Below are 14,643 nucleotides of genomic sequence, written 5' to 3'. Positions count from 1 at the left end.
TTTTGGTTACTGTTACTTGTGCATTGCTGAGGTTGCTTAAACTTTCCTTCAACATTCCTACAAGATAAATTTTGCCTAATTCTGTAGGAAGTAAAAAACAAGTGTTCTGAATATTTTTAATTTGAGAAAAAGATCAAAGTCAGACATGTCATCTTAACATCGAGACCGTCTGATGCTGTTAACTAATAATTCACCTGGATGATGCCGGTTAAGTCAGAATTCTGCTTGTTGGAGGAATACAGCTTAAATCAGAGAAACAGAGTTGCATAAGAGGAGGAAGGTTTCATATGTGGAAAAATAGTAGACAGCTCTTTATTTATTTATGTATTTTTTTAAAAACTGGGCAATTCTTTGTAATTTTTACCTAAGTTCAGTTTAATGATGCATTTCAGGCAGGAGACTCCAACAGAACAATGAACGTGTGACATTGTATGCCACTAATGTAAATAATACTCAGAATGTAAAGACAGTAGGATTTCTGAAAAAAGAGAGTATAATTTTTTTGGTGTGTAACTGATTTTATAATCTGCTCAATGCAGCATAGACTCTCTTTCATTTATTTTTGTAAGTAGCTAGCTCCCCCTTTCTTTTCTCTTTCTAGTTTGGAAGAGTCAGACTTTATGCTGCTATATTGAATTTTTTTTTTTTTTTTGATGTAGCTCTATCTTTCCCAGTTATCTTATATAATTTAAAAACATTAAGGAATAAAGCTCCAGAACACTGTAAGGAGGAAAATATTATTTTTTAAATCCAGAGAAGCTATGGGTTCTCAGATACATTCCTTAAAAAACTAACTCCCAAGTCACATTGTAATGTGGTTTAAATGACATTAACTTTTTCTCCAGAGCATTTGATTATTAGTATTGAAGAGCAGGTGGAAAGTGCAGTGGTGGTTGGAGAATATTAAGGGGCAAATTACTGCAAATCGATATTCACTTAAGTTATTACCTTAGCATCCATGATAGAGGGGTGCAGTGTTCATGATGCAATGAACTAGATGCTCGGTTCAGTCCAGCAGAGCACTTGCAACTATATAGAGAAGCTTTTCCTCTGATGGCAAAGGAGAGGAGGAGTTATATAAACAGTAGGCTTTTATGAATTTGGTAAAGATTCTAAATCACTTTTGTTAATTATTGCAGGTTTCTAGATTGCAGAAATGGGTAACTGTAATCAAAAGTATCAAGACTTCTGTAAATTACTTGTTTTCAAACGTGAATTTTGTTGTTGTTTTTTTATTTTTATTTTAGTGTCTACTGTAGGTCTAGTACTGTCTACATTGAGACACAAGTCCATGCAAGATGTCATATATGCATACGAAGTGTTGCCTCTGTGTGACTCCAGCCATTAGATGGTTAAAGTGCTGTACAAAGAAATCTAGCATCAGATGGAAATTCACTCACTTAGAAGACATGCTGCAGGGACTAATCTTGTATCGTAATGAAATAAAATGAATTTTTTAGCGGACGAGCTATAAAAGATGAGGTTGGTCAATAAAATACTTTTGCAGTCATGATGGCAGTGGAGCAATGATTGCTTCTCTGGTAATTGAAGTTAAATAAAGGCAGGCTGTAGTGGAGAGAGAGGGCACACTGGAGCTGTATAGAATAGAACCAGACTGGAAAGATGAACTCCTGGTTAGCCTTTTACACTGAAAAAAACCCAGTAAAATTATTTTAATAAAGTTGGAAAACTGACGTCATGCTACAACACAATTAGTTTTTAGAAGTGAATGCTCTGGAACTATCAAGGCCAAAAGCTTAAATAAAACCTTCAAAGAAAGACATGGTGAGGTATCTAGAAGATTTCCTACTTCTCTGCTGCAGGAGAATTTTCCTCTGCTGTTGTGTATTGTGGTCAGACTTTTCTTCCCCTTCTTCCAGTTTTTCTTGGGTGGTGGCGTTCTCCTGACAGGTATGACAATGAAGAGAAACTCAGGAGTGTAATGTGTGGCTTACCCCTCTTTCCCAGGATGTGCAGTGGCAATGAATAAGACATTAGCTGGGTATGTTCACTTAATGATCAGCCATTAGCAATTTGCTTCTAATGCCTCTGGTTGAGCTTAGAGTCAGCACTCCCTGGCAGAATGAGGGGTTTTTAAAGTACCCATTTTGGTGTTAGCTTAAAATCAAGAAGGTCTCTGCAAACAAGTTTCTCTATTTGTGTTCTGATCTGTTCCATGAGGGTAGATAGGAGATGGGAGTTCTGGGCATATTTCCTGTAGCTGGATGTATAAGGCCACAGGAGCCTCCTGGCAAAAACCAACTAAACTGCTAAACTGAGTAAAACTTTAGTGCATGAAATACACCAGTGCCGTATGTAAGGGGTAATAAATATATCTTCATATATATATATATATGTGTGTGTGTGTGTGTGTATATATATATACACACACACACACGTATACACACGAACATATATATATAAGTGATAATTCTGTTGTAAATTATAACATAAAAAATGCAAGTTGCAAGCAAGGTGATTCAGCACACTTAACATTTTTCATGCACACCCATGAGTACTTCTTTAAAATACCATTTGTTGAAAATAATTCTGCAGAGAAGCTGGAGACAGAGGAATGAGGCAAGGCAATGCTGGGGGATATAGGATGAGAAGGGGAGGAGGGTGGTGGGGTCCAAGTCCCATTGCATTGACTACTTATGTTACAGTGTGCAGGTCTGCACTACTGGGCAACAAGAGCCAGCACAGAATAGTGGTCATTAGCATTTTAATGTGGGCATAGAAGAAACTAAGAGAATTCCATGATTCATTATTAAAAATATTTCCATTCAAAAGAGAAAATTGCTTTGTTTTTACAGCCTTAAAAGTAAAGTGTTATATTCTTTCCAGTTTGAGTTATTTTTTTTCAAATTATACACTGAACTTACTGCAGATAAGTCACTTGGAGGTGGTGTTTCTATAATCCAGGCCTTTTTGTTAATTGTGTGTGTATTTATTGTTTGCCATTGTACCTCTTCTCTTCTTTTGCCTTTCCATTACTGAAATTATTTCCCAGTTTGATGGAATTCCAATATATTTGAATGCTTGGATCAGTACAGCCATTTATTTTGTTGCTTTTATGTTAATTTTACTATTATTAAAGTATGGTAATGTTCATTTTTACATATTTTAATGTTTTTATATTTTTAGTGTAAAAGTTTAAAGTATATCTGGATTGCTGTCTTTTAAGTAACTCTTTACTTGAAATTTGAACTTTTTACAAAGTAACTATTGCTTATGTTTGTGTAGGGGAAAATGCAGCGTTGCCCTTTTGAATGAGACAGAATCTGTGCTGTCATACCTGGAGAAAGAGGTAATTGTGATTTCTATTCAAGTAAATATTGGGAAAAGTTTATTTTTCTCTCTGTATTTTTAACAAATGGGCAGACAATACTTTGAAAATCATATCTTGGATGATAGGTTAGAAAAATTATGTTGTTCACAACACTGATTTAAACAATATTATTGGAAAAAAAAATTAATTGACACACTTAAATGATAGGTTTATTATGAATCTGTTTGTATTTAGAAAATAATTAATTTGGTAATTAATATGACATCTTACAGATGAAAATATAGAGATGTTTTCCTGTAGCAGATACTGAAAGAGTACATGGTGCTTTTTTTCCCTCCTTATTTCTTTTATTGTATGAAAAGTATCTCCTCATCTTCCTCTGGAAGATACTTAGGGTACTTATCTTTACCAGAGAGGAAGAAGATTCCCCAAGAATTAGAAAGATTGCAAAATACCTTTAAAATAAACACATTTTTCTTAGGAGTGTCTTAATATAACATCAGGAAGGCAGTGTTTTCTTACTGAAATTAGCAGTGTTTATTTTTAAATTCCTACACCAAATCAATGATAATCAGTAAAAATATTTTTGAAAGCAGGACTTGGCCTATACTTATGTGACTGCATTTGCCAATGCTGTTTTAGTGCCTGAGAAGGGTTTACACAGACAGTGTTTTATTTTTTTTTTTTTGAGATTATTTTATAATGGAAAGTCAGTATGGTTGAGATACTTATGAGTGCAAGCTTGTTAAATTCAGTAAGCAGTTAACATTAATCTTATTCAAATCCATTGATATATTTTTGTTATGAATCTTTTAATTATTACTGTGTTCTGAAGTAAGTCCTTCAATGAGAGAAGTCTTAATTAGCCGTTTAAAAGCACTCATGAAACAGCTGTATTATATAAAATAAAGATTTATGTACCAAATCTGTGTTCTGTAAAGTATGCAAATTTCTAAATGGAAGATGTTAAAAATTTGCAAACCTAATTTTAAAAATTATTATGCTGTTGCAATTATGTCTCTTTTTTTTAGGATACCTTTTTTTATTCACTGGTGTATGATCCATCATTGAAAACACTTTTAGCAGACAAGGGAGAAATCAGAGTGGGGCCTAGATATCAAGCAGATGTGCCAGAGATGCTTGTGGAAGGTAAATATTTGATCTCTGAGTAGTGAAAAAAAAATAAAAGTTCTTGTATTGCATTATTGCTCATGCTGACTTTCTGAACTAAGCTAATATATCGAGGCAGACAAAGTAAAATGGTAGGTCTGAGAAAATATATGAACACCAGTAGATATTATGGGAAAAGAAAGATATTATGTTGAAAATGTGTCCATTTCCAGTCTATGCATAGGCATTTTATATTTGTTTATTTAATTAATGCTCTGGTTTGTTATTTAATATAGGCTTCATTGAGAAAAGATGTTAAGGACCAACCCATTTGAAAAATGCTGACAATGTAGTAAAACAAGTGGAAAAGATATTTCTTTCCCTTTTAAATCAAACAATGCATAGAGAATTCAGGTCTTTGTGTCTCCTTATTTTGAAATAATTGTCCTTCTTTAAAGCATCTTGTCTGTTTTGTAGCAGGGTTGAAACAACTCTTTCTAGCCTTGGCATAGCTTTAAAATCACTTATGTTTTTTAGATTTTATTTTATTTATTTATAACCTAGCACAACTACCTATGCCTCTCTTGCTACATAGAACTATTATTGTAAATAAAATTTCAAGTAAAATAATTATTTAATATTTGGATCATATTTAAGAAGCATGAGTAACTGTGTTTTGTTATGTTTACAACTGTATTTGCTAAATAAATTTTTAAAAATGAAAAATGTTTCTTTGGAAGTATCTAGATTTAGATACTGTTTTAAAGAGTCATGGTATTTATTGTTAAGAAAGAAAGGATTACGTGAGAAGAACATCACTTGCAGTAGGTCCAAAGAGTTCTGAATGCCCCAAATATATGTATTTGTAACCTTAAATGTTATATTTTCTATCCATCATGATCTACTTTTTTTTTTTTGCTGCTATACTTTTACTTGAACAAAACCCCCTATTATTTCTAATTTCTAAAGACCTCATTTAATAAATATATTATTGATTGTTGGAATAATTTGATTTCTGGCAAGTGACAGATTATTTTACAATGAATGTTATTTAATACATCACCTGCATTATTATTCTGACTTTTCATTTAATAACCAGAAATAGACTAGAGGAAGTCACTTCAGGTTTGTTTATATAAGGTACAGACTTGTTTCAGAACAGGTTTATGAGCAGATTATGATCTACTGCTGTTCTTGCTGTAAAATGTACCTGCCATAGGGAAAAAATAGTCCTGTAGATGTTCATATGCTCAGGAGGAAAGCTTGCCAGAGGGCTCATGTGAAAATGGCTGTCTCAATGTGTGTGAGAGGCAACTGGGAAGTACTGATCTGATTCCCAAGTACCTGGTTGAACTGGAGGGTTTTTAGGATAAGTTAGGGTTGTCTGCCAGGCAGGAAGTATTTTTCTACTGAATTCTTCTTACTTAAATTTCTCAAGACAGAAGTTAATTATGAAATAGGGAATATTAAATATAAAGGAAAATTTTTCCTGTTCAAATTTTACTTGATTTTTTTGTAAAGCTAAAATCCATATTAATTTAAATATTGAAGTTACCAAATTCTTCTGGAGCTTAACATCTGAGATAAGTCCTTGGTTTAGTTAAAATGAGTAGATAATCTCTCTTGTACATCATGAAGATAGGATTTCACTGTGTGTTACTGTCTTCTTTTCCTCACAGCCCACTAACCCCCAAAATAAAATAAGTGGTGCAGTCTTCTTGCTGTCTTTAGTAGGAAATGATAATCCATCAGAGCTGAGAAGCACAAAGCTGCCCTCAAACCAAGGATCTGTTGTGGCACTTGAGCAGTTCAGTTGGATTAATCTGCACGTATTTCAAGTGGCTGGTGGAAAAAAGAATTTGGTTTTGGGAGGATAAAAATATCTAAATTATGGTAGTTTGGAATGATTTTTTTCCAAATGTTCCCATAGCCCTCTAACCTCCAAGGAAAAACAAAAGATGATTCAGCTGTTGCTGTGTCTTTATGTAAGCTGACGTCCTGGAAGTTAATCCATTCACTGTCAAGCCTTTTCTTTCATAAAAGCAAATCTAAACAATGTTTAAAATTAATAGATTAAATAAGTTATATTTGGAAACTATGTTTTTTTGTCTTTGTGTACATTTTTCAGCCTGTGATGATAAAAGTGGCTAGTGATCTGTATCTCCAAATTGTTATGCTCTAATGGGTAACTCTTTAAAAGTGTAGAGCCGTCACCTGAAGTTAAAAGAGAGAATTTAGGCAACGTGTCAGTTCAGAAAAATCAGATTTTATATAATCTAATAATAGTATTATTAGATGATATCAAATAAAAAGCATTCCTGAATTTGTTCACATATAAAACTTGTTCTGTAATCTAAAGGAAGAATACCTTTTTGGAGGTGGTTTGTAGGCGTATTTTATATTTACAGAAAATCCCCAAAACAAACAAACAAAAATATAAAAAAATCAAAGAGTCACACACCATCAGTTGTTTAGTCATTTGAATTGGATTTATATGCCAGTAACTTTGAAAATTAAAGACAGTTAAGATTAGCTTTCAGAAGGCCAGTCACAACATGGCTGGAAAGTAAAAAGAAGTTCTACAAACATGAAATTAATTTGTTGTAAATATAGTGATGAATTCTAGTAGATTAAAAATTGAAATTGCTTGCACTTTCTCCATATTGTGATAGCTTATGTTTTATCTGAATAGACTATAGTGTTTTTGGTTTGATTTTGGGGTTTTTTTTGGTGTGTATTGGACAACTATGTGTGGTTTTTGTAGGAATAGGTTTTTTTTTCCTTGCATTGATATTGCCATTTTTGCATCCTTGAGTAAAACATACTGCAAATCCAGGTGATTATGTCAAACTTTGGATAATGCAGCATACCTGCTTCTCCCTGCCCCAGAAGTGTGTTGGATAAATTTATATCACTCTTTAGTTTTTGAAATAAAAAGAGCATCTACTTTTAAAAGACTAGAAGGTTTATTAAAATCAAGATGCATGATAAAGTCTTCCAGATTCAACTGTTTTCTGTTTTTCCACTTTAGGATATGTTGAATCATAAATCCTTTACACAATTGCGGTAAACAAATGTAAATAAAGTTTAAATTTGGTTGAAAATGTGTAAGCCTTGTAAATCCATGCCACTTTTGTTTGTAATGGTGTAGCTAAATTGCTGAGATCACACATTTAGTGAACACTGTAACTTTGGAGAAAGACCAGAGCAGATTTCTTTCCACAGTCTCTTCCGACTTTTGTTGTCACCATTCTTGGGAGTAAAACTTGGGAGTAAAAGTTGTCAGATTTGAATGATTTTATGGTTATGTGAAGTCTTTCATCCCCCTAGTGCCAAGTGTTACAGTCTGTCTATACTCTAGTTTGAAGATTTTTGGAGTTTTTTCGTTGCTTTAAATATGCTGGTAGAGAGGAGACTGTTCTACAGCACTGACTGAAATTCTGGCTAGCAGGATACTGAAGAATGTCCTTTCTTTGTTTTAACAACACGTTCTCCAAGTGGCTTATTCTGTGGGTGTAGCAGCTTGTTTCCACCTCTGTTTCCAGCATGGGGTAACATTCTTCTCCTCTGTGCAGAGCAAGAATAAAAAGGTTTATCTCTGAGAACCAAGAGCATGAATTCGGGCAATGAGGATCTTGTTTCTGTCCTACTCAGTACAGGAGCAAGGTGTGTGGTTCTTTGCATGTGGTGGCCAGAAGCTGCTGTGTGGTACACTCACCTACAGTATTTGATCAGCAACTCGTAAAATCTGTTACTAGTAACTTCAATAAGCAAAGCTAAAAGCCCTAAACAAGCAAGAACAAAACCCTTTGCAGTGTTGGTTTAGGCAAGTCATTATTATTATTATTGTTACTTGGTTACAAGGCATACTTTTAGAAATTGTTCTGAATATGATCAACTTGTTGTCACCTTTAACTAGCAGATTTTATTTAGTCGTGTTTTGTTTACAGGGAGATTACACCCGGGCAAACTAGTTTAGATTCTTGGTAGACTTTTGTATAACATTGATTCTTACTTGTCTCACAGCTTTAAAATCCAAATGTTTTTAAAATTCTGGCATTTCAACCAGCGTCTCATGCAATGGAATTACTGATGCAGTGAAAGGTTGTTTTACATGGTTGGCTAAAAAAGCAGAGAATGAGAGAGAAAAAGTGCTAGCATTAGGGATATAGTTTATGAAGTAGGATAATGCTTAAGAATGGGAGAAACAGGAAATTTTTTTTCTCTGTAGGAGTTCTTCTAATGCATTGTTTTTCCTGTCACATGCCTATGCTGCTCTTTCTGCCTCATGCATGCCATCATAGGCCTAACTGCAGCTGTCACACAATTTAAATGCATTTACACAAAATAAAGTGCATGACAGCTTAGCTAAATGAACACAATTGAAGTCATGTTGCAAATAGGGAAGCCAATTGTTTACAGTAACTTCATTGGCCAAATCAGTGATTTCTTAAGTAATGCTTGCTTTTGTTCATTCATGGTGTTGTGAATCAAGTGGAAAAGCTGCAACCAAGTCAAACAAACAAAAAAAAAAAAGTCTTCTGTCTGTTAAATCTCTATTAAAACTTCTGAAGCAAAGGATATTTTCTGAAGAAATCTAAGAAAAATGTTACCACGACTGCATTCTGGGCATGACATATAAGTCTTGTGAAACTGTCTGCAGTGATTCTCTGGCAAAAAATATCCCAACTAATCAAGTGTATTTTTGAGAAAAATATTCCAATTTGGTATAACAGTTTCCTATGATTTTTTAATGTAATTTATCAAAATAAATTTCCTGATGTTGCATTTGATTTTGTATACCAGGATGTGGTATACAGTGTGGTGCTAGGCAATATAAGATGTTTAAGTGTTGAAATCAGGATTTTCAAAAAATGAGCCCAGCGGTGAGGGAGGACCATGCAAAATCAGACCATCAGCTGTTTATCCCTGCAGGAAATCTTGTTGCTTGAGGTTTGTTAGTTTTCTTAAAATTTGTTTAAAGCCTATTAGAAATCTAGTAGGCTGTCGCCTTGAGCTTCCTCACGAACCTCTGTGATCATTTTTCAGTACTGTGGGATTTTTCTTTATAAAAAACCGGTTGACCACTGTTGTCTTGGTTGCAATTTTGATTAATTCGGCTAACATAGCTGGGAGCCTTGACTATGCCTAGTTGCCCACATTTTTTCTTTAGCTCACATTCCCTTCTTCACACCCTAGATATAACACAACTTGATTTGAGTTCATGTGTCTCGATTAGTAGCTGTTGTATTCCCGAGATCCTGTAGAAATCTGGAGAGGATTGTTGTCCAAACTCAAGTAGCTCCTTACTGTTCATAGTGTGTAATTGTTCTCTAACCTCTCCTATAGATGCATCATTTTAAGGCGTATCTTTTAGATGTCTCATGATGCATGTGAACTTCTCCGCTTCTGTCCAGTCATCACAAATGCAGAAAATTAATTTGATTTCTCTTCCAACAATTAATTTTAATTTCTCTTATTTGCTTCCTTTTAAAATAGATTATATTGTCAATGTCTTGGATTCTTTGGTAGTTTATATACCTTTTGACTCTGTTGATGGTCTGAGAGGACTTCAGTCATTTTAATGCCCTCTGAAATTTGGACAATGTTGTATCAAATAGGAGTATAAAAGAAAAGTGACAAGAAAATAATTAACCCAACATTTAGTAATGTGCCTCAATGACTAGGACAGTTTTCTCCCTCTGTGATGTGAGATGTCCCTAATTTTTTTCTAGCTGAAGTGAAAATAAGAGTGTATGAAAGTACCCTCGCTCATGTCTTTCTTGAGTATTGGAAGTTTATTTGGGAATCAAGGGGCTGGGAGGAGCAGCTCTGTGGGAAAGAGGGGCTGGCAGGCAGGGAGGGGATATCAGCCAGCACTGGGGTCTTGTGTTCCCCCGGGCAGCATCCCCAGCCAGCCGTGTGCACACGGTTATCTGAGCAGGGGAAGTGTTTATTTTTAAAAGTTTTTTTATATAATGGTGTGAGGTTTAGTTAGCTGAACAGATTATTTAACTATGATTTTTTTTTTAATTTTGAGTTTGGTTATATTTTTTTGTAATTGTTCTATGTCAATCCACAACTAAATGTGGAAATTTTTTTTGTTAAGGTTGAGATTAAATGCGTGAGATGGTATTTTTTGTTTGGACTTAGATGTTTTTTACTTTTTATTTATATTATAGTCTTGAGTTCTGTACTCTTCTATTAATGAATTATGAAATGGAGTTGTATTTCTCTTTTTAAGGTAACTTAATAACTAACTATTTGTGGCTTGTAATGTGGATTTTTCATTTAATTATACAATACTACTTAAACTCATGAAGAAGAAGGTAAAGAAGAAAGATTAGCTTCTGCTTTGAAACTTCTATCTTGTTTTATAGATATTACTATATCTTAAAACTTTTTTCCTGTCTGATATTACACACTTCTATTCAAACTAAACACATAATCTCAGTTTTATCATTCATTTTTGGACGCTTTCTCTATGGCTTCGGGTTGTTATAAACGTAATTGCCAATTAAGCCGGATCAATAATTTGCGAGAGTCAAATTATTATAAAATAACAAAGTATAACATTTATTTTGTGTTCGAATTCACAATTTAAGCCAGCCACAAATTAAAACGACAGAGTCGAGCCCGGGACTTTGGCTCTGGGTGAAAACACACAGCTCTGACCCCCTTCCTTGCATCAGAGTGGTGAGTTCACTATTTGCTCCAGTTTGAGTCCAGTTCTTATACTCTTATTCTTGCTCGGGGCTATGACTTTCTTTGTTATTTTCTTGATCCAGTGGTTCCTGTATAGTCCTGCGGTCCACGGATAATGCTATCAGATGTGTAAACAGTCCAGTCTACGAAGTCTTGGGAATAATTCATCGGTCTCTTGTCTTCTGTTAGACGAGTCCTTAAGGATCGTGTTTACAATACACAAACCCATGTCCGGGAAGATATACATGTTAAACAGTCCTTTACCGGTAGTCCTTTACATGTTAGCGGATTTCCCAGAAACAGACTATAGGCTAAGTGAATTATCATAAAATACGCTATCTCTCTAGCTATCTGTGGCCAGGTGTGCCACTGATATCTTATTCTTGACTTAGTTAAGATTCCCCAGTTCCTGTGCTGTTTTCCTCTTCTTTACATGTAAATGTAGCGAGACTACGGGTGGTGTGTGTAAGGCAACTGGCTTCCCGACCCCTGAGAGCTTCTATGCAAACCCCATCCCTTAGCTTTGGTAATTAGCCTGGACGTGTTTCCTTTAGTAGTTTTCATATGGTCAGTGTAGCTGTAAACCTTTAATATTCCTATAACAGATCTCAGTTTTCATAACAGAACTATATTTTAGTACATTCATAATACTAGACTTATAATGACATTACATTCAGTACATTCATTGCATAATACTATTTCATCCACCTATGATTTTTGACATATCTATAACAAGGTTAAATGTAGTGTTTTCTTGGGGGTCAGTATCTGTTAGTACAGCAAGTTTAAAATTCTCAGCAGCTAGGGTTCCAACAGGGAAGTGTCTGCTGTGGATGTTTACTGCTTTCATTGCCTGGGCTCAGCAGCTCCTTTGGGCTCATGGTGCCTACTCTGAGCACCCTGAGTGCACAGCAAGTCAGGTACAGCCAGGCTTGCCTGGGCAGAATGGAGCCATATCAGAGAGGGACGTGGGATGATGGATGCAGGAAGGGCTAGCGTTGGTTTAGGAAATGAGTTTTCAGTTTCTGTGCAGAGGTATGTGGCAGGAGCCAAGCGGCAAGGCATTGACAAGTATGGTATGGAATTATGCGGTTTAAAGGTTTATCTGGAGAACTGGCTGCTAGTCCTAATGGAGTGCCCAATGCCCGGCTGTTTGCAAGTTCCTGTTTTAATAGCCTGGAGGGGTGATCTTAGACTCACATGCTAATGGTCCCCTCCCAGCTACCGTCCGGTTGCCAGGCCAGTGCTGCTTATCTCTGGCATCTGGGTTTGAATGGAGACCTTAGGGAATTCCATATGGAGCGGGGATCTGACACAATGGTTCAGATCTGGCCGTTTAAAGCAATACAAAGAGTGTGGACTGAGCAAGGAAGAGGAGTACCCCCTGCTAAGACATACAGAAGAGGAATTAGAGTCTCTGAAATGGAGGAAGAAGCAGCCTGTAGGAAAGATGTTCAAAGCATTTTTTTTTTTTCCTAGTAAATAAAACTGTAAACGAAATGCTGGAGTCCCTCTTGCACACCTGTAAATACCCAATGAGTGCCTAGAAATAGCACTTGCTGTGCAGCTGATTTCATCTTTGAAGCCAAGACATTTTAGAATTAATGTAGTTCAATTAATTGAGTGTTTAATAGGAAGAAGGGGAGCAATTGGACAAATTTAAGCTGCAAATTTTGGATGACGTACAGAGAAACTTCAAAAGTTTCTAAAATGGTTCTGTTTCAAAAAAGAATAAATTGATTCCTTTAAGGGTGGTTTCTAAAGTTTTCACTGTTTTTGTGCTTTTTACAGAAACTCCATTGTAAGAGTATGTTGTTTTTAATAGACCAGACATACCAAATGGAAACTATTAAACTCAAAGTTCAAGCCTTTTAATGTTTGGGAATATTGAAATTTCAGGATTTTAAGTTTTAACACGATTACAAGTAAAGAGGCAGATGAGAAACTCTTTTACCATCTGTCTGGATTTTTATTATTATGAAAGTTCAGGTTTACATAGACTTGGTGTAAACCTAAACTTTCATAATAATAAAAATTACTATGTGTTTTCTGGTTCTATAAATGCTTCCCATACAACAAATTTTTTTTCTTTTATTCAATTGATAAAAATATACCTTAACATAGTGAAACTCAACTGTAATATCGTGGGGAGGGATCTGTTCTGTTACTTTGTGGTACATAATTCTCCCATTTATTTTCTGAAACACTGCTGAATATGAAAGTCACTCATGTAGCCAGAGACCTGTAGCAGTCATTTGAATGGTGCATCTGATTCTCTTGTCAAAAGTCTATGTGCTGGCTTATTTCTGTTAGTGTTGATGTAGTTGCAATGCTTTAATACTGTTGTGAGAAGATAATCAGTCCTTTTTAAAAAAAACCTTTGATATGAAATATTTTTAGAAGGTTCTGTATTCAAATATTTCAGTTAAAAATTGGACAGCCAGATACTCTGAGGACAGATTAATGTGTGTTTGGGAGGAATATCTGACAGGATAAACAAATATTGTGTCTTTGTGTCCTATTGATTTCCAGAAAATACGGTCTGTAATTTGTGCTAAGTGATCACTTTTTTTGACAGTTGCTGGATATTAACTGGACACATAAATACAGTAAGTAGTTCTTAAAAATAAAATTCAGAAAATATCGCCTTTTTTTTTTCCTGAGTTCAGTGTTTCACAAAATATCATCTGTCTAACCGTGTGTATTTAACTGGCTTTAAAACATCATGAGGCCTCATAATTTTGAGGCCATGTTAGTGAAACAAAGTGCTATTACAACTATATATAAGTGGAATTTGAGTAAACCCAGTTGCTTAGGTATGATCAAAGGAAGAGTTGCTTTTTTTGTGCACCCGCAGAAGGTGACAACAGCAGCACCCTTAGGCTCTTCCATCAGCAGTATGTGAGGAAAAGGTTTCTGTGGAAAAAAGCTGTCAACCATAAAGTTATTTTTGGATGGGATCAAGGAACTAGTACGTCTACTTGCTTGCATGCCCCCCCTTGTTCTACATACAGCAAATTGGGAGCTCACAGTCAGTGTCTAAAACCAGGGTTCTTGTCAATTCAAGATGACTTTTGGGATCCATTGAGCAGAAAGCAAAGCTCCAAGTCTGAAATTAAAAAAATACCTTTAGGGGCAAGTACAAAAGGAGATGGTTGTGCCTAACTCAGGTTTGCTTCTAGATGCCTAGGAACCTTGTAGAAATTGATTTAATTGATTTCACCAAGTTCAGTGTGAAATGCATTGAATTTTTATATTTGACTGAAAATCTGGTAAATCAGGAGCAAAATAAATGGTAACTTCAAAGTATTGGTTAGAATCTTGGTTTAACTGTAAGATGATGGCTTTCTATTTCAATGCATTTTTCAGAAGGAATGCATGGAACAAAAGATATAACAAGTAGATTTAGGAGTTCCTATTTGTGGAAGCTGCAGTAGGACACCAAACATAACAGGTGTGATGGTGCTAACCCAGTGAGACTCACCTTTATGGTCAGAATAGAGGAAAAAAAGTTGCTGAGACTTATTCATCTCAGC

General features: G+C 35.1%; 1 protein-coding gene across 5 annotated transcripts in view; it reads left to right on the top strand.

Annotated features, from left to right (window-relative positions):
• Positions 1-14,643, top strand: part of MTA3 (metastasis associated 1 family member 3) — a 138,050-nt gene that overhangs the window by 32,927 nt on the left and 90,480 nt on the right. For all 5 annotated transcript variants that reach the window (XM_038131060.1, XM_038131059.1, XM_038131058.1 and 2 more), the window contains exons 5-6: positions 3,247-3,310; positions 4,324-4,441. In XM_038131060.1, coding sequence (XP_037986988.1) covers positions 3,247-3,310; positions 4,324-4,441 — 182 coding nt within the window. The remainder of the gene's footprint in view (positions 1-3,246; positions 3,311-4,323; positions 4,442-14,643) is intronic.

Source organism: Motacilla alba, chromosome 3 (genome assembly GCF_015832195.1).
Source record: "Motacilla alba alba isolate MOTALB_02 chromosome 3, Motacilla_alba_V1.0_pri, whole genome shotgun sequence".
NCBI classification, from domain to species: Eukaryota; Metazoa; Chordata; class Aves; order Passeriformes; family Motacillidae; genus Motacilla; species Motacilla alba.
This window is presented reverse-complemented; position numbering and strand designations above follow the sequence as displayed.